Raw genomic sequence first — 23,181 nt, 5'->3', positions numbered from 1 at the left:
AGACACAACTGATAATTGTGGGTTAGAGACACATTGTTGGCGTGGTTGAAAGAGTGACTCGGATGATCACTAAGCAGTGGATTGGATTGTATATTTTGTGTGTGAAAGGGCACTGAATTTGATATATTTTTCTTTATACCTTCAAGTGTTGCAGAGATTAAGTTATAAAATGTTCCCAGATTATGTTTTTACATGATTATACCTATTGACATTTTGTCAATAAATTTGCAAAATAAAAAAAAGAAGGAAAAAAAAATAGAAAAATAAACCTATTTTTGGGCTTGTGAGTTTTGATATTTGTACTACTAAATTTGTCTAAAAATAAAATTCACTCAAGTTGCCAAATAACAGTCAATATTTTATTTACAAGAAAAAATGTCCATATATAAAGACACATTAAATACATTTCATCTGACATAAAAAAATGCATTTACTAAAGAATATTCATTGTGATAGAATGAAACATTAAAATGCTGTAACATAACAAAATAAAAAAATATTTGAAATCTATTGGTCGAATGGTGTAATTCACATGACAGCCTCCAGAAACTCCAATAAAAATCCAGCATTTATGACAAAAATCAAATCAATGTTTATATATAAGCATACAGAAATTATAACATGCATCGATGCTATGGGGTGGCAAATGAAACTACAGTATTTCTTGTTGTGAACCATCAATACTTTATCGTAAAACGCAGCAGAGGGCATCTCCTCACACACTGAAACTCGTACAGTTACAGCACTGCTCTCAACAAGTGCAAAAGCTCACCATGAAGAGTGATTACAGCATACCAGGAATACAGGCTTAGAAGATTAGGCGTGGCTGTAAAATACTAAGGACATATTTGAAAAAAGAAAAAGAAGAAGCTAAAAGTAATAAAAAAAAAAAACTTGGAGTTTGATTAGGCTTCGGTGAGGCAAAGTTTTCTACTGCATATTTTTTCTTTAGCTCATGTGGCAATACAGTGCAAATCAAAAGCTTTACATTCCTTCAGTAATTATTCTTTACAAGACGTCAGTTTGTGAGATCTCTGGTCAAAGGGAGAACTGATTTAGTTATCGTCCAAAAAAGAAAAAAAAAAAGTTTCTCCAGAAAACAACAGGCCACCTCTGTGTTTTGCTGGCCGGCACTAAAATCAAATTATGTGCTAAATAAATAGATATCCTTTTTGTTCATTCATCTCTTAAGATGGTGAAATGCTTCTGGCAAGCACAGTATTTATTTAAACCTCATATCTAGGTACACACCTAAAACACAGTACATTCTCTTTCATTTGAACTCACAGCCTCACAATCCCAACATTTTAAGTCCCATTAGACATCAGACACTGTGCACAGAAGACTACACAGACATAACAAAGTCTTACACCTATACATGGTTTTCTTTTGACTCCTTCGCCCTTCAGCAAGGTCTACTTTACATGCAGCCAAACTAAATCTCAGAGCGGTCTTTGATAACCAGCTTGTGTGAAACGATTACACTGATCTCATGACATCTTGTGATTATGAGCAGAATTGATAACCAGTTTTCTAAATGCAAAACATTCAGGTGGGACTTTATTTACTGCAAGCTGCAGAGAATGCAGGGAAGGGCCTAAACGCAGAGGGAAAAAAAGAACACGAGGCACTGGAGATTATTCATACTGTAGCAGGGCTGTGCTTAACGATAATAATCTGAAAAGCATGACTGACCTCAGCTACCAACCGCAGACTTTTGAAAATCCAAACATGCTCAAAACAAGTGCATATCATCCATTTAGAGGCTTCCCATCAAGCCAAGGAAACCCGATTAAGTGAAGGAACGGTGTGTAGGCACGTCATGCTCGCGAACGGTGGAACGAAAGTGGAACATTTTCACGTTTTCAGTTAGCGGTCAGAGAAATGGTGCCTCGACTCGTCCTTCAAACTCCACTCCTTTTTAAACTCTGGAGGAGTCGAGTTTGACAGCCGAGTTTGACAGCAGTCTGCTTTGCAGCACGGACGCACATTAGGCTACAAGCCAGAGTTATTCAGGTTTGGGATGGGGTAAAATTTGGATACTCGACTCTGAGTGGTTGGATTAAGGCATTCAGATTCACCACTCATCTTGAAGAAGACCTCCTGCTCCTGAAGCTTCCGTGTGAACTCCTCCTCTAACGCCTGCAGGGGGCAGCACATACAAACAGAGTCAACCAGTTTGAAGATAATATGAAAGAATCCGTTGAGACAGCCTGCACAGGTGGATCCTGAACATGGCGTCACTAGAAAGAATATGGAAGAAATAAAGTCACAAACATGGATAACGAGCATACCTTCTTCCTTGGTCTTAGCTTCTCTCTCCACTCCTTTATCTCTTGGCTGTGCTCCTCATCCAGCTCCTTCAGCTTTTGGGTCTCATGTTCAACCAGAAGGTGGCATTTCTCATTCTGAAAGAAAACGTTTATTACCACGGTGCTGTCATGATTAATGAATCCTGTATATGTGCCTACACTGCAACGTATCTTGCTTTTTATTCCTTTAAAAATAGATGCTGTCTGACATCTTTAATTTGTCCTCTACTTATTTTCTGATAATCTTCATAAGTCACTGTTCATTTATGAATCTGCTGCAGTCACTTTCAGTCAGCAGAGAAAAAACTTAAAGGATTAAAGATTAAAAACTTAAAATGCACATTAAATATGCAGTATTAAATAAATGATAAAGAACCTTATAAATGAATAATCATGTTAAACTAGGATTACTGTGTTGCAGTTTTACTTCATAGCAAACAGTCAGGCTGCAGATTCCATTCGAGTTCAGACTCATAATAAATGTAGGCAAGACTGAAAGTATTTAGTAGATTAGAATCAATCTGCTATAGCAGAAAGATTAGTATCCATCTGCTCCAGAGTTATGGTGCTGAATTAAGGGTAGCAAAGTGTTTTTGCAGTGCATTTGGAGTTTCACAGTGAAACTGACCTTTAACCTTTTGGATAAAAATAAATTAAATTCAGCATTTTTTTTTCCAGAATGACATTTTTGTCATAATTAGTGTATGAATTGTTCAACTGTTGCCAGAAAGCATTTAATTCAATTCTGTGATCAGAATGAGATCAATGGTAAGAGTCTGAAGTGATTGGCAACACCTAATAGAAATCGACAGCGCCAGAAACTCTTTCTACAGGCTGCACATAAATATCTGCAACATGAGCATGGATTAACCGAAGCAATAAAAACAGAGGATAGATATACGAGGAAGCCATAAATATTAATGGCATTTAGTGAGAATATTTCAAACAATAGTACCAAGTACAATTAATATTGCATGTTTTAAATAGCCTCTGCTACAAATGTAACCTTGTTAATGTTTACTTTTCATTAGCATTAAAAAAATATGTAGAAAAACTACTGAATCCTGTTGAATCCACCGATGTCACAAATGATTATTTTTTAAAATCTATACATTCTTGATGTGGTTATACTGCAACCTACCCAGGAAGTACCCAGTCTTTCACCCTATCACAGCTGGAATAAGCTTCCTGTGACCTTAAGTTAGATGAGTTGTTAAGAAGATTGATGGAAAGATGGATGGATGACGTGGTTATGTGTGTTTTGCTCAATACTCTCGAGCTCCATAGAAATGTAGTTTAAAACATATAAACATAAAAAGAGAGTGTGAATGTGAGCGTGCTGAGCCCCACCTGCAGCTGCTGCAGCTCCCTGATGTTTGAGTCACACTGTAGCTGCAAATCTCTCATCTGGTTCTCATGTTTCTGGTGTTGGTGCAGTCTCTCACCCTTTTGTCTCTTTTCTTCCTGCAAAGCAAACTGGACCACGGAAACAAAAACCAAACGGACAGATCTGAGCACGATTTGCAGTTTTTACACAAGGTACAGGAAATGCTAAAAATGATGCAGAACTATTGCAGCCTTTGGTCATAGAGTGTCTATTTCAAATAAACTGACTGTGACCACAAAATAATACAAACATGTTGCATATTAACATTCAAAATGTCAGTGAATAAACTATTTGCACAAACTAAAATTTAAGATTTCCTCCAAGATCGTTCACTGAGCTTTCATCCACAAAACTAAACTGAAAGTGCAACTTGAGGATGATGGAGTCAGTAAGGATTGTGAAATGGGGAGTTGGAAAGTTTCTGCTCTGAGATCCAAACAGGCTGGAATAATAAAGGGTACTGTGTTTGTATTGGTCAGAGCCCAGGTGTGAGTCTAAGCCATTGCTGCTGAGAGAAAGAAGAGGATAAAAACCCCCAACAAAAACTGATGTCCAGTCACTTCTTTTAAAATGGTCAAACATCACTAGCCCGAGCTTGCAGCGCCGCTACCTGTTTTATCCGCTCTCTCTCCTGCTCTGCGGTGCTGGATGCTGTGGCGGTGATGCGAAGACTCTTCTTGAACATGGCCATGCGGGTCTTGGCCTCGCTCCGTTGGATCTTGGGCAGACGCACCCTCTCTTGATTCTGTTTGTTCTTCAGCTCCTCTATCAGACGCTGGTTGTAGCCCTGCATTTGCTCCATCTCCTATAAAACACACGTATGCCCACAGTTTTGTTTTAGTGGGGTTATTCAAATTTTACTGTTACATTTATGATTCCACTGTGTTCTCGTACCTTTTCATGCCTTTTCAACAGCTGGTGTCTCTGCATGAAGTACTGGTCTTTCAGCTGCTGCTTCAGCAGTTGGTGCTTTTCCTGCAGATGGCGCTCCTCCAGCTCCCACATGGCTGCCTCTCGAGCTACAAAACACATGTGAGCACAAACAATGCTAAAAAAAACAAAAAAACATGTGCATGCATGTTTGCTGGTTAGGAACAGGGGTCTAAAAACCAAACAAAAAGGCAAAATTGGACAGGCAGCGGCACGTCCCCTTAAACACAAGTGTCTCAATCGTCTGGATGTCACAGTCAGAATTTAGACACTTGGCAAGCAAAGGAGGCATCACTGACATCAACTTCCTCTACACACTGACTCAAAAATAAAAGTACATCTCAGGCTGTGGTTTCTTTTATGTCTGTGTCTGGCATGAAAATGAGGTTGAGACACTTGAATCTTGCACAGGATATAAGAGGTAAGTTGCCTTTTTGTCATGTTTAAAACAGCAGCAGTCTTAAGACAGAGTGCCACAAAATGTGGTATCTCTGGCTATGTTCTCAGTGTTCGTGTGAATATAACACTGCAGCGTGATTTGAATCAGTGATCACCAGATTTATAACACAAAGTCAACTGGTAAACATGAGGACCCTGTAAACCTAAAATACCCTGGGATCATTTGTGTAGCTCAGTAATCAAATTTTTATGCCAGACATTACACGATTACCCTTAAAAAAGATTAACTCCAAAACAGAGCAGTAACAGAGTCGAGTCTTCTACCTCTCATTAACTGCTGTTTGTGGTTAAGGCAGTCCCTCTCAATCGTGGCAATCTCCACTTTATGCTGCTGGATGATTTTCTTTAGAGCTCCATCCAGGTCTTGCTGCTGCTTCTGTAGGAACTCTTGCTCCTGAGGAGAGAAGAGCAGTGAGAAACTGCCTGGGGAAGACATGGAGATCACTCAGAGACAGCAAAAAGTAGAGAGGGGAAGCACAGCAGTGTCACAGTTAGACTGCATCTTAATGATCCAAACTGCCTGAAGCAAAATAATGTAATCTAGCCATTCACTTCAAAATTCAGTACAACACAGAGCACTAAGATGTCACGTCATCAACTGGACTCAGCAAAAGAGACACTCAGAGTTCATGGATGGCAACGATCCACAATGGAAGTGAAGAAAGAGAGAAAAGTTAACAGTTTAGTAGAGATACTGTGGCACAGTTTTATGTAAGACAACATCTACAGTGACATTCACATCGTCCAGAGACCAGCCTACATTATGCATGACTAATTACATAAGAAGCCAAATTTTCTACTTATTTTATTTAACTTTATCTAGCTAGTGATAAATTGTAAGTTGTATTGCTATTATAAAACTATTATTAGGTAAAACTGATCATATAACTCAGTTGATTATAAGAAAACCAAGGTAACGCTGTTATTATACAGTTGAATCCAAATTAAGATGGTTCAAGTGTGATCCCATAATCCACTTATCCACAATATGACTGACTCATCTACCCTGAAAGGCAGGCTGTCTATATTGGCTGACAAAGACAAACATGGATCCAGACAGAATTCATCAAGAGCTGCCACACAGCGGTGCAACCCAGATTTAATCTAGTCTCAAGCAAACGGTGTAATACAAGCTAAATACCATATAAAATACACAGACTTGATGTATAACATTTGTGAACTGGTGGAAGAAAAATACTGAGCAGGAGAGGAAGAAAGAACCACTGCACAAACACAGTGATGACAACACTCAAAAAGGAAAAAAAAAAAAAATCCCAATGTTGCCCATGCTTACATGTGCTGAACCATCACAAACTATCCTGTCATGTAACGTCACACACATCTAAGTATGGGCCAGAGATGGAGAGATACGGGGCGGGATGGGGGGAGGGGGCACTTACATCCTGCATCTGAGCGTTGAAGAGTGCGCATGAGGACAACTGAAAAGACTGTATCATAACCTGGGCCACTGCCTGTGGAGGAGAGCACACAGCGCACTTGCCCTGATCAGGGACAGACAGCACACAGCAGCCTGAGGATCTCTCACGTCAACACTCACTCAGCACTCACACAGGTCCTTCCTACATTAGAAATGGGTTTTCCACTTTGGGATTGTTGGTGAGATTAAGGCTCGCGGCGAGTTCTGGATGAATGTTAGGAAGTCAATCAATTAGTTATCAAAACTCTTTGTCTTGCCATGCTTCAAAGCGGCTCATAATTTTAGCATTTTGTTAAATTCAGCTGGTAAAAAAGCAGTTTTGTTACTTTCCATGCTACTGACAAAATAAATTAAGATTTACCTTTCACAGAAAAGAAGACATTTGTTTGTGTGTCTTAGACTGAGCTCAGGAAAACAAAGTTTGAAAATGTCTTTCACCAACGATGTTTACTGTGGAGACAAAAGCTATGTCTGCAGTCGCTCCTTTGTTAACAGAGTCTGAATGGTGCCTGAGGTAGCTGGTAAATGGAGATCTGACACTTCTGAATCATCATCACCACCACAGACTGTATGATCACCACTGACAAGTGTAGCATTACATAATTAAATTCCACATATGTAGTGTCAGGAACAAAGATGAAGAATTGCATTGTGGGATGTTTTGTACTGGATGGATGGGTGTGGGATGTGCAGTATTGCGTAGCAGACTGTACATGTTATGGTTATTCCATTTTGGACACTTTTCAAAGAAGAAAACCTCACAGTGCATCTAATAATGATTATTTTTTGTTTTGAGCAGTCATCAGTTAAAATAAAGGATTTTTCCATATTAGTGAAGATGAAGATAAACAGATTTGAAGCAAATCTAAAACATTAAATTTGTGTTTCTTTTCCTTTGTTGATTCTTTTTCGGAGGAAAAATAAGAAATATTCAGAACCTGATTTGATTTTTAACACTGAAATTCAATAAAACAAACCTGCCACAAATTTTACTTCCAGAAAGATTATAATATTCATTTTTTGGTGACAGCTGGAAATCTCAAAGTTCAATTATATTTTTCATTACTGAGGAAAACAGTAAAAGGTGGATGTTGTTTCCTTTGAGGCATTAGAATTTTTTGTCCCTCCTACCTTTATTTAATAAAAGGCTGAATATTGTAAAAACTTTTTAATATAATGTCGTCCAATAAAACACTTCCACTGCTATGTGTGAAAAAATAGGAAAATTAAATCTTTATCACAGGATAGAAATCATGAAAGCATAAAATTTGTCAGAAACCTTGTATGTAACTTTATTGGTGACTGTATGTTATAATTTATTTCTCGTGTACAAACCTTCATAGATGTGTAACACAAAGGGAATTGCTATTTTTTTAAAGCTTGTACCTGAAGCACAAATTGTGTTTGGCCAAAATTCAGTGAGAGCTAACCATTTAACTGTAGCGTGTACATGGTATTATTAAAATCTTAGAGAAATTTTTTTTATAAAGAAGGAGAATATATTCAAAAGTCAATACTCAGTAGGTAGTAGATAGATAGCAGATAGGGAGCAATTACATACATTCTTTGTGCCTGTGTGCATATGAATACCTCACAGGAATGACTGAAGTTACAGAGAGAGAAAGAAGGAGATAATACTCCAGACACAGAAGGTGACGCTTTACCTCTGCAGTGTTGAGGAGTGCGAGGTCCTCCTTTAAGCGTTTCATGAGCTCTTTTTTCTTGTGTTTGGGTGAGTGTCCGACTTCCTGTATGGCCTAAAGTGTGTATGTGCAGAATCGGTTTGATCTCTATACTCAGAAAATCTCACAAAGCTGGCTAACAACAGTAAGAGTCATGCACTGCCCAGTTTGAGAGGAGAGATACTGGATCCAGCCACCAACTGATTTAAAGTCAACATGCTTAATTTCCACCTCCTGCATTTAACGTTTCTTTGAATTGTCGATTTGACCCCCATGAGTTAGAGTCATGTTAAAAGAAAGAATCTGACTTGCGCATGGCAGAAGATGTTAGCCTGAAAAACAGCTCGCCCTACATTACTCTGCATTCGATTTAGTCCCGCAGCCATGAACATGATTATTTTGACTCATGGAAAAAAAGAAAAAAAGAAAAACATAGGATAACTGAGTTGGAATTGTTTTGTAATTACAAATGAGATTTAACAGTGTAATAAAGCAGGTTCAACACCGTTTTCTTCCAATTTGCCATTTATAGAGGCCTTAGCCTCCAAACTATTATTTTGTTAATAATTAATCTGTTGATTATTTATCCATTAACATCTTGCCCTTAAGATTTCCAAAAAATTATTGCAGCACTATTGAAGACAATTCCATATCAGTTACTCAGACCAAAGGCGTTTATTATTTGACCCAAATAAGCCCAACACCACTTGAAAAAACCTTTCAAATTTGGCCAACCCATGACCAAAGCAACCTCACACACTCATACAAGAAACAAGGTTAGTTAAATACACAGTAACAGTACATTTCAATAAATAATACAACATGACACAATGCAAAAAACACTTCTTATCCATAGCCTAATTCTTGGATTTTTACATCTAAACACCAAGAAAGCAAACGCAAGCCAACCTGTAAAACAGCATTAAGTACAATGGCAATAACAAGTAAGTAGCCTAAGCATCAAACTGGGAGCAGCATGGCAACCACCAAGGCATCATCGTACACAACAGATGCCAATAAGCACTACTGCCCTTAAGAACATAAAAAGGCACACCCAGAGAAGCATTTAAAGGCTGCTAAAGAGCACAGAAAGAGCCAGGAAAGACTAATAAAGACCAAGCATGAGAACATCTGCACCATCAAGCACAAGCTTAAGACATCAACTCGTCAAGGTATTATCCTGACTTTTTATAAACAGTTTTCTAAAAATAACAAACACACCCCAGGAGCAAAGTATTTCTTAAGCTGCAACCAGAAGCCTTGGGGCAGATGAATAATGGATACAACAACATGAATGAGCAGCATCTAGGCGAAAGATAGCAAAGCCTGTCTGCACACATACAGCAGGACGCACCACTCCCATAGGATTAGTATGAGACAGCCAGGTTAGCCACCGGCTAAGTTGTAAACACATGCACCATTAAACGGTTTCTGCAGTACACATCACATGCAGCTGCTCTGGATCACAAGCACCCAAATTTAAGTACTAATCAGCCCACTTCCACAGAGAAAAACACATGCAGGGTCATACCTCTTTCTTGCGGTTCTTCAGCATGTTTTGGAACTTTGAGAGCTCCTTGTCTTGATCTGCTTTGATGCGTTTGGCTTCGTCTCGGAGACGGCTGGTGTGATCCTGTTCCAGTCGCTCAATGGTCTGTTTCTGCTTCTTCTCAAGATTTTCCACTTCTTGGTCGTATTGACGCTTTTTAGCCTGCAGAATCGATATGCACTAGGGTCACTCAGACTATTCCAAAAAAATATTTATTTATATTGGATTTTACATCATCTCTTTGTTTTTTTTGTTTTGTTTTGCTTTTAATGCAAATTAAAGTTTCCAATATTGTGAAAATTAAGCAGTTAAGGAAGATTTGATATTTTAGAGATAAAGATTAGTTTCTGGCAGCACACTTGATGTAAACACTTGCATTAGATTTAGCCCAGATTTGACATGAAGCCACTTGTTTTTCAAGGAGCTAGCCAAATACCAAAAAAAAAAGAAGAAAAAAAAAGCCCATCACACTACTGCAGTACAACCAGAGTGACTCACAGTAGTTTCCTGTTCAAAACGCCTGTAGATCTGCTCTCGCTGTTGCTGCAGCTTGTCGCTCAGCTGCTGCTGGGCCCTTTGCTCCTCTTTCTGGAGGAGGCGAAGCTCTCTCAACTCCTGCCGCCTGCATTGAACATATCAATATAAGGGCACGATATTTACTCATTAAAAAAAATGTTATGCTTTTTTACACAAAAACATGGATGGGATTTTAGGGTTGCACATCAGTCACTTTTTTTTAAAATATCTAAATGTTTATTTCAACTCTTTAGTGACTCATTCATACTCCGTGGCTTTTCATGCTGTGATGAATCTTTTTAAAATGTTTGATACACATTTGTGTCATACATTACTAACAGGAGGGTCGTGCAGCAGTCAGACAGCACTTGTACACACAGTAACAACACCATGCCTCATGTCTTTACAAGGCAACATGAGAAATGACATTAATATAATGCAGCATTCATCACGGGAGATAACCCATCTGGTATTTGTAAAAAGCTGTGGGAGTTGTAAAAAGAGCGAGCACTATTTAAGGCAGGCGAGTTAAATGGGTCATGTCACATATTTAGAACAACTGTATGTCAAGCAGATTAGATACAGACGTACCTCAGGAACCTCATCTCCTCGTTCTTGGTGTCGTTATCAGTCACTATCTTAGATGTTGTCACACTAACCTCCACACCATCCACCATGAACTTGCGTGTCTTTTTAAGAGTCTTCTTCTGTCGTTTTGACTCCTACCAAAAAGCAGGGATGCTTTAGAGGATCAAGTAATCAGGGTAGTGTTGATAATTTAATAACTGATGGTGTAATTGTGGCACAGACTGTATTACCTGCAAGGAGACAGAGCCCCCTTCTTTGCTCTTAGACAGGAAGCTGGAGATAGACAGATTGAGGTCGAGGCTGTTGCTATCAGCAGCAGAGCTGCTCCCAGAGTCAGAATCCTTCTCCACATCTGGCCTGATCACAGCAGGGCTTCCTTGCTCCATCTTGGCTTCTGAATCCGTTTCGCTCTCTTGGACAGAGACAGCATCTTGGGAAGTGCTCTCATCTGCGTGGGTTGCTTTCTCTTCTTCTTCCTTCACAGAGGAATCTTTAGGTGGGACCACTGAATCCTCAGGGGTGTCTTTAACTTCATCACAGATGCCATTTGTAGAATCAGTCGGTACTTGTTCCTTTAGCTCAGCTTCCTCTGTGATCTGGCTCTCTTGTTCAGGCTGCTGTGACTCCTCATGGGCCTCATCCATAGGCTTCTCTTCTGGTTTTGTTTCTACAGGCTCAGGGGATGACTCATCCACACCTAATTTTGTGTCTTCATTTATAAATGCGTGTCTTCCATCTGATTCAATATTCTCAATGTTTACATTTTCATCTGTGCCATTAGCCATGTCTTCCATTGTGTCCTGTGTTACTTTGGATTCAGTCGTTTCCTCCTCGGATTCTTTGCTTTCTTCTTCTACCTCTGGTTCATCTCTTGGAACAGAGTCTGGTTTTTCTGCATCTTCAGGTTCTGCTTGTGATTCTCTAGATTCTTCTTTACCAGCTTCTTTTTCTTCCTCTTGCTTCCCCTGCTCTGGCTCTTTTTCTTGTTCCATTACCTGGGTAGTTTCATCACCCATTATCCTTTCTTCTGTCTCCTTCTGTTCCTCCTCTGTTTCTGTGACAAGTTCTTGGTTGTCTGTTGTATTTACAGGTTCTTCTGGCTGTGAAACTACTTGCTCAGCGGAAGTCTCTTCACCTTGACCCTCTTCTGGTTTAGGCTCTGTGGAGTCATGTGAGATGACATCTTTGCTGGGCTCTACTAGTCCAGATGCCAGGTCTTCATTACTGGCATCAGACACCTCATTTAGTTTCTCCTCTTCAGTCTTGTCTACCTCACTTGTTCCAAGTCCTTCATCAGATAACTTATCACTAGTCTGGTCCTCAGCAGGCTCAACTTCCATCTTTTCTTTAACAGCCTCAAGAGTGGAGGGAGTTGTTGGAACTTTGTCATCTTCTGAGCTGGCCACACTGACATCAGAAGGTGCTCGCTTGTGCCCGGGACCAGCCTAAACCAACAGAAAATCACAATATGTCCACAGTGAGCAATAATAAAGCTTACAGCAATGAGTTTAATGAATCCGTCAACATCAAGTGTTTATCTAAATGACAAAAAAAAATTAAAATACTATAATTCTTTTTATACACATACCCCCCAAAAAACTACATACCAGAGGTGTATCAGGTTCTTCCTCCTCCTCCTCCTCTTTGCTATCCTCAAGCTCTTCTGTGACTTCGGCTTTGGCTTCAGCTATGAGTTCTCTGAGAGGTCTGCTGTCAGTTACACTGGTGACAAAAGGATGCTACATATATGGACAAAAGATACCAACATTAGATAAGAGATTTTTAGCCTTCAAAATCATTTAAAGTGTGACACATTAACATCTGACGGACATTTGTGCATCACTTAGTTTTATTGTAGTTTGCAACTGCAGCTCACCTGCAGAAGCTGTACTGAACTCCACCTATTGTCCACATTCTTGTCAAGTGCTTTGCGCAGAAAGTCGCTGAATTCTGGCGACCTTTAAATGGTAAAGAAGACTGAACTTGTTGGTCCCAGAACAGAGTAAGTATCCCTGGGCTTTTCTTTATATAATGTAGTAATTCAGTAGTAGTTATCCTTTTAAATTAATATTTTATCATGCTTTCACACATGCAAACCCTCAACATTTCCTCATCTCCCATTCGGAAACAATCCAGCACCACCTTCCCAGTTATCACCAGCACAGTATCTCACCAGCGAGAGGGATTCATGAGTGTGGGCGGCTCGGACTTGGCTATTTTCAGTAGCACTCTCATGGGATTCATCTCATGGTTGGGCGGTTCAATCTGTGCCAGTTCTATGAGCGTTACGCCAAGGGACCAGATGTCGGCCTTGTAGTCGTATGGACGGTCTTTGGAAGTTTCGCACATTACCACCTCTGGAGCCATCCTGCGAAAGTCAATCAGTTAGTAAGAGCCACCAATCAATTACCCACATTTAGTATTGCAGGTAAATGAGTACATTCAGCATATCTTCTAATTCTTAAGGGTCAATGCTCTTATTTTCCAGGAAGAAAGGAATATAAAATAGGAAGTCTGTTCAATACATACATGTTTTAAAATCAGTTGTTATCCCACATTTTTTGATGATTTAAAACAACAACAACAAAAAAACCCACTGTCACCTTAGCTGTGGTACAGTCTGAGACAATTATCAAATACAAAGAGGTGAATGCCCTCTTGTAAGCAGGCAGTGTGACTCACCAATATGGAGTGCCGATGAAAGAATCTCTTCTCTGTAATGTCTTGGTATTTTTAGCAGACACACCAAAGTCAGCTGAAAGTAGAAATAAATCATGATTCTTTTCATCAATGAATTAAGCTAAACTGTAAAATGACACCCTGTGAGACTAGAATAGAAAATATAAAATAGGATTTTCTACCAAAGCAAAACAGATTAGAGTGCTTTACACTTTCAAATATTTATCCCCAAAGTGAGCAGAAAAGCCTCACATTCCCTTTCATAATGCTCTTAGGGTCCGTCATCGTTGTGTTACCTGTGCAGTTATTTCAGCCTGCTCTCTTTTCTTGCATCACTTACAGTATGCACACATTAGAGGGAAAAAGAGATCTATCATTAAGTCCCTGGTGACTGGCTTGATAATTATTGTTTGCCAGGCTCCGTCATGACCCTCTGCCTACAGAACATGAATCATCAGGCAGCCAGGAGCTATGGATGCTGCAGCAACAATATGAACATGAATACTCTTACTTCTGAAACATTATGCATCACCAAAACGCATACATAGGTACACTATTAAAAAAAACAAACCAAAAAAACCCCCCACACAGCAAGCACATCACTTTGTTCTCCAAGTTTTTGAACCTGATGCCAAATGATGACTCACTACATTTTTATGTGTAAACAAACCACAGTGCTGCACTGTCACCACCAACCCTAAAGTCAAACTACAAAGAGATCTACAACATACTTCAACGGCTGTTTTAATACAGACCCAAAGACAAATCAAAGAATGGATATAATACTAAAGTCAGTTTAGTAGCCCCCCCCCCCCTCCCCTGTTTTGTTACAAATTCATCCCAAGTAAGTAAGTCGTGTACTTAAGAGGTTATGTGGTTTCAGAACTTAAAAATTCAAACCCAAACCTATGTACTTTATTAAACATGCTTACTGTAAAAAATACAAAACAAAAACAAAAAACTGATTCTGCGAGAACATTTAGTTGATTTTAATATTTTTTTTAACAGCATAACCTCTCATATCTCATTTTGTTAGTAAATTAGGCAGGAAATGGTTAAAAAAACCACAATTACCCAGTTTTACATCTCCATCCAGGGACAGGAGAATATTCCCAGCTTTCAAGTCTCTGTGGATGATCTTGCTCTCATGAAGGTAAGCCAAGGCCTCCAAAGTCTGCTTACACACCACACGAATCTGGGGCTCAGTCAGGGGTCTCTCCAATTCTAAGGACAAACATGCACAGAGAAAATTCCAAAGTCCCATTTTTTTCCCAGCGAATATTTTGGTGTAGGTTTTGTTATACACAAATACAAGCATGAAGCATGGGTCATCTGGGGTCATCTCTACCTTTACATCAGCAAGCACGTATGACTAGACAAATCTAGGTGAGTCATACTGAATCAACATTGAATAGTGAAGTGAATTAATTACCATCTTCTTTTAATCGCAATTTGCATTTTTAAAAGACTGGTTTTGTGTTTCTTTAGGCTTCAAAACAAGACAGAGGAACTGCAGGAAGTACTTTAACTGCTTCTTGAAACCTGAGCTACAATAATTACATAGTTGGAATTGCTCTGCCAACTTAGTAGAGGAGGAAAAAAATCCTTCAGTACAGGCTTCTGGATGGAATAAAAGAGTTGGCACTAGAGGATGGAGAAAAGGAAAAGCTCCAGAACTTCATAGTGTTACTCTTTTTTGCTTTAGTGAATGAGGGACTTACCCAGCATGATGGCATCGACAGCACCGCCTGCACAGAACTCTATCAGAATCTGTAATGGTAGAACAAAAGAACATTAAGTAATACACTTATATAATGCAATGAAGTCCCAGTTTAACCTACCCTTGCAGCACACGACTTGATTAAATAAGGAATTTGCGACTTTCAAAAGCTGGAACAACATGATGTTTATTGAAAAGATTGATTATACTGTAGAGATCAAGACGCCAATCAGCCATACTGAGCCATACGTCTTTTGTTTTCCATTCTACATGTGTCTGTCTTTTAGTCCTTCTTGAACTGAAATATCTGTAGAAGTTCAAGCTTTGAACTTGATAGTGACTGGGATCCTTTTCCAATATACAGAGGAGCTTGCGATGAATGAGTCTATTACAGGGATTTCTACAAAATACAAATTGTTTCTTAAAAGTATAGAAAAATGTTTAGTGCAAAATGCATGTAAATATTTTGCACATACTATAAGCACGCATGTGACTCAGATCCTGTATGTTTCATCACAGATCCTAGTGAAAAACGATTTCCTCATTTTGGTAAACACTGCAGAAGAGTTTGAACATGTATATTTACGATGAGCAAGCATTCTTTAAACTAAACCGCTGCATTAATACTGAAGAACTACACAAGAAAATCCCTTTGCACATTTTTATGTACAAGGGGCAATACTTAAAGGAAGTGAACATGAGTCTCTCCATACTATGCCAGTTAAGAAGACATGTTATTTAAAATACTTAATAATTTTCATTATGAATATTATTTTTTAATACAATATTTCTAAAATGTTTAACATTTGCTTATATGTTAATATATAATAGGGGATAGGGGATATTTTAAAAACAAATATCACCATAAAATGGTGCCAGTTAACTACTTAATTACAAGTTTCAAGCTGATATTTTAAGATGAAATATCAATGACCTCATCAAATAATTTTCATAAAGTGCAGTGATTCTTTGGGTTCACCTATTTCCAAAGAGGTAACTAAATAAAACTAATGCACATGACATTACCATGGGAACATTCCCCTATGCTAAGATGTAAAACTGCACAGGTTCTGACCTCAGTTGTAAGAGCTGATGTAATGTACCCGACCAGTACTTCATCATTATTGGCTTAGCCTGCACGTTGCTTGGCAGCTCATGGTATCAGATGATACAAAAAATCAATCAAAGCTACAAACAGAGCACCACCCTCTATTCAGTGATTCAAACAAAAGGAAGAAACAAAGTGGTTCTTCCCGTTTGGCAGTATACTTTCTCATGCCATGGGAATCTCTTTTGTAGTTTACAGGTGTGTATTAAACTAAACGTACACTGATTGTAGACGCAAGTCAAAGTAAACATCTGTTTTCTAGCAACAGATTTCCTTTGTAGAAAATTAATGAACATATTATACATTAACTCAACACCCGGCACAAGCTAAATGTAGGCAGTTACACATTCATCATGCTATTTGAACTCGAAGGCCAGAGGGACAACCTGCATGTGGCTCTGAATTATTCACAGGCACTTTCTCCAGCCACCAAAACTGCTCCATTATCTTCCCATGGTTGTGGCCAGTCCACAAGGGACAGTCACATGACACCCCCTGCTAGGACCTAATTGCTCTGGGGCCTTTTACTGCACACAATGAGATCTACTGACCATGTATTAAAGCTGCACTCTGTGCTCACAGTAAAACACCAGGATGAGGATGAGGGGCTGTGTTCAGAGATTTATACGTTCTTTCTCATTATAAAAGACACTGTGCACACTGGTTATGATTTGAGGGAGATAGGAATAAGGCCAAATTGAGGAGTATTCCACTAAATACATAAATCCCTCATTATAAATAGGAAGATTTATAAAGTATGATAATGCATTTCTCAGTAGTGACCTATTACTTCTAAGCAGTCAGGTACTCCAGTGAAGCATGCAGTCCTAGTCGTGTATTAGCCTCTGTTGCTCACTGTCATATGACCCACTCTAAACTCTTGAAGAAAGAAGAAAAGTTTAGTGTCATGATCCATCGGTCGAATGATCTGAAAGTCCTGTGAGAAACAGCCTAACGAATGGTGCCTTATAATGAATTTCTGTCTCTCCATGCTTCACTGCTTCTTTGTCTTAGTGACTTCAGATCAAACAGCATTACATGAGGAGAAAGACACTCCTCCCAGCACGAAACTGACGAACTTACCCAAAGTTTACTTTCAAAGTAGAAAGCATCCAGCAGTTTGACAATGTGATGATGGTTGCAGGAGGCCAGAATCTCAATCTCAACCATGTAATCCTCCAGTTCATCCTCAGTCTTTGTGTCGATAACCTTAGCAGCAGCCAGGGTCCCATTCTGCTTGTTCTGTGCCTGTAAGCAACATTGACAAAACGGTGAATTGTGGAGTATATCCTTACAGTACACAGTGTATAAAACGCCAAAGGATCATGCTAATTATAAGCTGAATGTTGCTCGGCATATTTTTACAGAGCAACAACTTGTACAACTTGTAACTTGTACACAACAGGAATTACGGAAGAACATCAACATTAAGAAAAAAGCCATTTGGAGCAATACAAATTACGCAGCTTACAGAAGATTGTATGTCAAGAAACTCATTTCAGAGACTTAAGACAACTGTTTGTCAAACATTGATAAAAAAAAAAAAGAAAAAAGAAAAAAAATTACAACACATCCTGTCATTCTGAGCTACCCTAACACAGGCCGATCTTGCGATGCTTGCTCACTTCCTCCACTCCTTTTCCTCCCCTCTTTTCTTTCTTTCATCTCACTCTGTCACACTCATTGCAGTGATTATTATACCAAATATGTATATGATTTAACAGTTTTGTGGCATTTATTGTACAACTCAAACCCTAAATTCTCATTCCTGATAGAGCTACACCGAGGAGACCAATAAAAATGATCACTGAGCCTGTGAAATAAAGCACTGAGAAGTTATTTTAAGGTAAGCCTAGGGCCTAATGTTTATGGATACAGACACAATCTCAGGGAGTTAGGGAAAAAGAAAAGGGAGGGAGTGTAAAGACCAACTGCAGCAGAGTGTGTCAGACCCTATATTTACACTCTTCTGACCTGACACACTCCCTGCCTCTTTTTCCCTTTGTAGTGGCTGATGCCTGTCAGGCGCAGGCCATCACTTACATGCAGATTCAACATTAGCTTCACAATGAAGAGAGCAGCCATAATTTGTCTGTCACTTGACTCATTCAGGAAGAGCCTGTGGCCTTTGGTCATCATGAACATGACGTTTTAATGTGCTAAATGCTTAATGTTGATCTGTTTTGAGGAATTAAATGAGAGCGCAGGAGTGCTATAATCATGTTTAAGAGGGACGGAGCGAACTTTGTGGTTCTTTGTAAATAATAATCATTGACAGTTCAGCACTGGTTATTAAAATGTAGATCCAGAGTTTTTACTTCATTAAATAAATAAATTTTTGTCTGTCAGAAAAAATTCTTATGAACTCTGGAGTTTAATTTACTCAAGCTTGGATATATTTGTGTTTGTAAAACAGCCAAAAACATAACAGTAACAATGTATGTACCTCTGTTAAATAAGGTAACACAGACTTTTTGTTTGCAGACCATCATGCTTACGTGTACAGTAACACCCTAAAGACCCATTCTTAGCCAGAAAAAACCCAACCTTGAATGTGAATAAATAGCTGATAAATAAAAACTCCCATATCGCACCACCTGTAGAGGTCTATCTTTGAATAGGTAGATCAGATTAAAAAAACATGACTCACTGCATGGAAAGAATTATATAAGCAGTTTGTTTGCGGTCCTAAAAGTGTCCGTGAAACACTTAACATGTAATACAGTCATCTATGAGTTAAGAATTCTCTCTCTTCCTGTTGGCCTCACTTGAACAGCTGATTCACATATTGCTTGCAAACTTTGCGACCCCACCCAAAGGAGTTAGCTGCCAGAAGCCTGTGAAGTAACAAATGAAAGCACAGTGCACGTTGATACTAATGTGGCCTGATTTAAGATATCTCCACCTGAGCTCACACGAGTGATAACTGGGAGTCAGGTGTATATTTTGTATACTTTGGTGTGAGAAGGCACTCAAGTATTTCTTGGCTCTCATCTCGTGTAGCCAATCAGCTAACAAGACTAGGAAATAAGTGAAGACAAATTGAGATTTATGGGCCATTTGCTGCATTATTTGAACACAAGAGCACCAGGAAGGAACAGCGTTAAGTAGCTCACAATGAGAGAGAGAGAGAGAGAGAGAGAAAGAAAGCTCTTTAACAGGGATTATTGCCAAAACAAAGAGGCATGAAGGCATGGAAGGTTGTGGAAACTAATTTTCACTAATCTACTAAAACGGTTATATACATTGAAAAGTATTTAAAAGAAACTATGTTAAAAAAATACAAGTTAACCTCTACTTGAGCTACAGGTACACAATCACTAACTTTCTCTAAAGGTTGTTCTCAGCCTAGAGCAAACTCCTGTAGAGATAACCTGGAAAGGTGAGTAAAGTAGCAGAGATTACAGCTGGAGGACACAGCATTGAATATTTTTCCATGTATCATAACTATACACCAACAAACTACAACATTGGAAGGCATACCTGACTTTCTCAGACAGCAAGAAAACAAACCTAAACAAAATAATAAACAGGCACTCTTCTAAGTCATTAAATTGTATGATTGTACAGGTGCGACATGTACAGTTCCTATATATATGGGTTAGTGAAAACAATAAACCAGATGTGACAAACCACTGCCCTAATTTAAACCCAGCTGTGCACCTGTCACAGTAATTAGCATAACGTGTGTGTGTTTTTTAAAAGTCTGGTTGCACCTGCTCTATCGTTTTATTAGTTTAAACTATTTATTGTGGTTGCCCTGACATGTCACAGCCCCAAATAATCCACCATGTCACACGTGAGGCCATATTGATTCTGTATATGGACCACACCTTTATCAGTTTTAAACCAACCCCAAGTGCAACTCACTGGTAAAGTCATGTCTATAATCTGGCAGTGACACAAAGCCTGTACTAATCCTACTAAATAGAAAATATCCAAAAACTAATTGAGTTTAAGATCCCAGCTGCTGGTAACATTTTACAGGATGATATTAGCAGTTAGTTAATTCCTGCATGATTTATATGAAACGAATATGTTATTTGCTGAGGGTTAGGTAGCCAAGGTTGGAAAATGTCACCCAAACAAGAGCTGTAACCATCGCTGTCAGCTTTACAGCTTATGACCTCTAGACAGCAACATGCGAAACAACTGAAGCTAGTCTATTAAATGTAGAAAACCAAAGGCGGATGTAACGTAACACGTCAACTTACCTTGTACACTTTCCCAAAGGCTCCATCTCCCAGTTCCCCAATAATTTCCCATATCTCCTCGGGATTGACGTCTCTGTGTACATGCTCATACTGCTTCTTTTTCTTATCCGGCCCTAGTTTGAAGATCTTGCGAAAATTGAAGAAGGACATCTTTTTTTAGGTGTGAACTACAGCACCGCGAGTAGGCTCTCTTAGGTTATTTCCGCCAAGAAACTAGCGGTTCCCTCCGACGCGGAGCTCAAAAGGCTATCAAAATGAGAGCATTCAAGCGTTAAATGAAGCCAGACAGACCGGTGCTTTAGCCATTCAGCTATGATAATGTCAATTATAACTTCCCTCGACGGCGGACATCACAGTCACATCATAGCTAGCAGCCTTCACAGGACGCTGTCGGAGGAGGTGAGGGATACAGAGAAGAGTTAGCTGTTCCGCAGAGGCTCGTGTTTCCGTTTTGAGCAAACAAGATTAAACGAAGCGGAAAAAATATTTACCATATCATCACTTTCGACAGAACATTTTCTTTAATCGTATAACGTTACCAACACAAAAACGCAGTCAACGGACCTCATGCTTAGGTTGGCTGACCACACACAAGTTAGTGGACTAGCATCAAGCTGCTATCGCAGCTCTCGATATTTCCGCTAAAGTCTTTCAAAATAAAACGCAACTGTTACGCAGACTTTTATTTATATTATTATTTCGCTTTATTTTTTCAATTTCGTCAAAAAAAATGGTAGCGATATTTTGTATTAACTATTTGCTGTCAGAAAAAAGTAAAAAACTACAAACTTTTAGACTTGTTTTGCGATATAGTCAGCATAGCTTTTAAATGACATAAAAGAACTATTACACATTCAAAGTTTTTCTGTCCCACTGACTACTAAAATAAAAATACCCTTTGATTTAGATGATGCTTCAAAATAACTGCCAGAATAACTTCCCGTAGGAATGACCAAAATGGCTGCCAGGTGACAAAGAAAAGATTAGTGAACTAATACAATAAAGGGTTTTTAAAAAACAAAAAAAACAAAAACCTCACATATTAAACTTATGAGACAAAAAGAAAATCTATAATAGACCTTCTACTGCCTACGTCATAACTATACAAGGGTCTATAGCGTTTGGAGTTAGGTGGTCATGGAGGCCACGATGTCATAGGTTACATCTGCCTTTCTGAGCTAAGATGTATTTTTTGCTGTGGCTTTGTACACTATAAATTCCGTATCTAAATAAACAACCAATTATAATTTACACAAATTTTTCAAGTTAGATCAAATGTAAGTATATTACGGTAGAATATAATCACATTTGATAGTAATGCATTGTGTGACGGTACTGCGTGTTAAAGACAAGACCGAATTTAAAGCTCGGTGGTTAGCTGTTTCAATGTACGATAGGGGGCGTAAACGCGGTATCAACGTTATTTTACCGAACCGGCCCGCTTTACTGATTCACTTTGGAGTACGAGAAACAGACTGGTTTTGTGTCCGACTTGAGCAAAACAACAGAGTGGACGCTTTTACGTCGGAGGATAAAAACAGATTTCCGCTGTCAGCAGGTCTATTTCCAGTTAGCTTGACGCAGCTGGGTAGCGGCTATTTCCTCCCCAGCAGGACGTGCTCTGCTCAGCCGGGCTCAGCCCCCTCGCCTCTACCACGCATGCCAGTTGTGGTCCTCCTGTTGGCATAAAGAGGAGAAAATGGTAGAAGTTTTTTTTTTTCTTTTTTTTTTTTTTTATTAGTTGTTTATTTATTTTTCATTTTGTGAATGACCGGGTAATATTAGTATAATATTAGTTTGATTTTCACAGTTAGCAACAAAACTCAGTGCATCACAACTCATCTTTGGATTTCACTGTTTTAAATTATTGTAAAATAAAATTGTCTTTCACTCTTTACTTCTGACTGGTTTTAACAGCTAAACAGTAAAAACTAAAGTAAAAAGTAAAAGTAAAAGTGGACTACTTTTATAGATTTACCAATTAACCTAAATAAAGCATTTTAACTGGTTGATACTTACATTAGAAATAATGCTGTGGTACAGCCTAAAATATATAGCAGAGTATGCAGCTCTAATCTGAATCTGATAACAGCCAAAAAATATAATATTTCACTTGCCTACAGTGAGCAAAACATTCAAATAATATACTACACTCTATGTTGGGAGCCTATTATGAATACAAATTTCATTATTTATAGAAATTACATTACATACATCTGATATGTCAACATTAGCAATATTTGCATATGACACAAACCCTTTTTGTTCTAGAGGGAATGGCGTTACTAGATATGGTCACTTCAGAAATGTGCAAAGTAAAAATAAGTAGTTTAAAAACTGTCATTATTATTATTGTTGTTGTTGTTGTTGTTTTTAAAGCAGCGTATTAGTACGACACAAAAAAGGTTTTGAATTACTGTATGTGGAATGAAGCTGTGGAGCAGACTGAGAAATGTTCCAGCATGACGTGTCTGTGAAGGTTCTCAGTCATCCAGGTCTTCGTAGTCTAAGGAGCTTGGAAAGAAAAGCGTCTGGACTTCTTTAAGTTGCTTGAAGACGTTTCACCTCTCATCCGAGAAGCTTCTTCAGTTCTAAGGGT

The 23,181-nt window shown here is 38.7% G+C and overlaps 1 protein-coding gene across 3 annotated transcripts; it reads right to left on the bottom strand.

Moving 5' to 3' along the window:
- Nucleotides 1-36: 36 nt before the first annotated feature.
- On the bottom strand, nt 37-21,231 carry slka (STE20-like kinase a). Of its 3 annotated transcripts, XM_005474218.4 has the most exons (20): nt 21,074-21,231; nt 20,583-20,969; nt 17,452-17,616; nt 15,262-15,310; nt 14,615-14,764; nt 13,544-13,616; nt 13,035-13,229; nt 12,738-12,819; nt 12,469-12,600; nt 11,092-12,306; nt 10,865-10,995; nt 10,256-10,379; nt 9,740-9,919; nt 8,191-8,283; nt 5,353-5,482; nt 4,594-4,718; nt 4,310-4,504; nt 3,663-3,788; nt 2,295-2,408; nt 37-2,142 (listed from the first exon to the last, which is right to left on the bottom strand). In XM_005474218.4, the coding sequence occupies exons 2-20, from the start codon at nt 20,730-20,732 to the stop codon at nt 1,996-1,998; spliced, it is 3,576 nt and encodes a 1,191-aa protein (XP_005474275.1). In that variant the 5' UTR covers nt 20,733-20,969; nt 21,074-21,231; the 3' UTR covers nt 37-1,995. The 3 variants fall into 3 exon arrangements, with proteins under 3 accessions (XP_005474275.1, XP_005474276.1, XP_005474277.1); XM_005474219.4 differs by lacking the exon at nt 8,191-8,283 and adding an exon at nt 6,489-6,560 and having other exon boundaries at nt 20,583-21,216; XM_005474220.4 differs by lacking the exon at nt 8,191-8,283 and having other exon boundaries at nt 20,583-21,215.
- Between the last annotated feature and the right edge of the window lie 1,950 nt (nt 21,232-23,181).

This window comes from Oreochromis niloticus, linkage group LG13 (assembly GCF_001858045.2).
Source record: "Oreochromis niloticus isolate F11D_XX linkage group LG13, O_niloticus_UMD_NMBU, whole genome shotgun sequence".
Lineage (NCBI taxonomy): Eukaryota > Metazoa > Chordata > Actinopteri > Cichliformes > Cichlidae > Oreochromis > Oreochromis niloticus.
This window is presented reverse-complemented; position numbering and strand designations above follow the sequence as displayed.

Coding starts and splice junctions, on each gene's coding strand:
- slka (XM_005474218.4), bottom strand. CDS start 20,732: ATGTCCTTCTTCAATTTTCGCAAGATCTTCAAACTAGGGCCGGATAAG. Junction 13,230..13,543: donor TTCATCGGCACTCCATATTG/GTGAGTCACACT, acceptor TGACTTTCGCAG/GATGGCTCCAGAGGTGGTAA. Junction 4,505..4,593: donor TGTTGAAAAGGCATGAAAAG/GTACGAGAACAC, acceptor TGTGTTTTATAG/GAGATGGAGCAAATGCAGGG.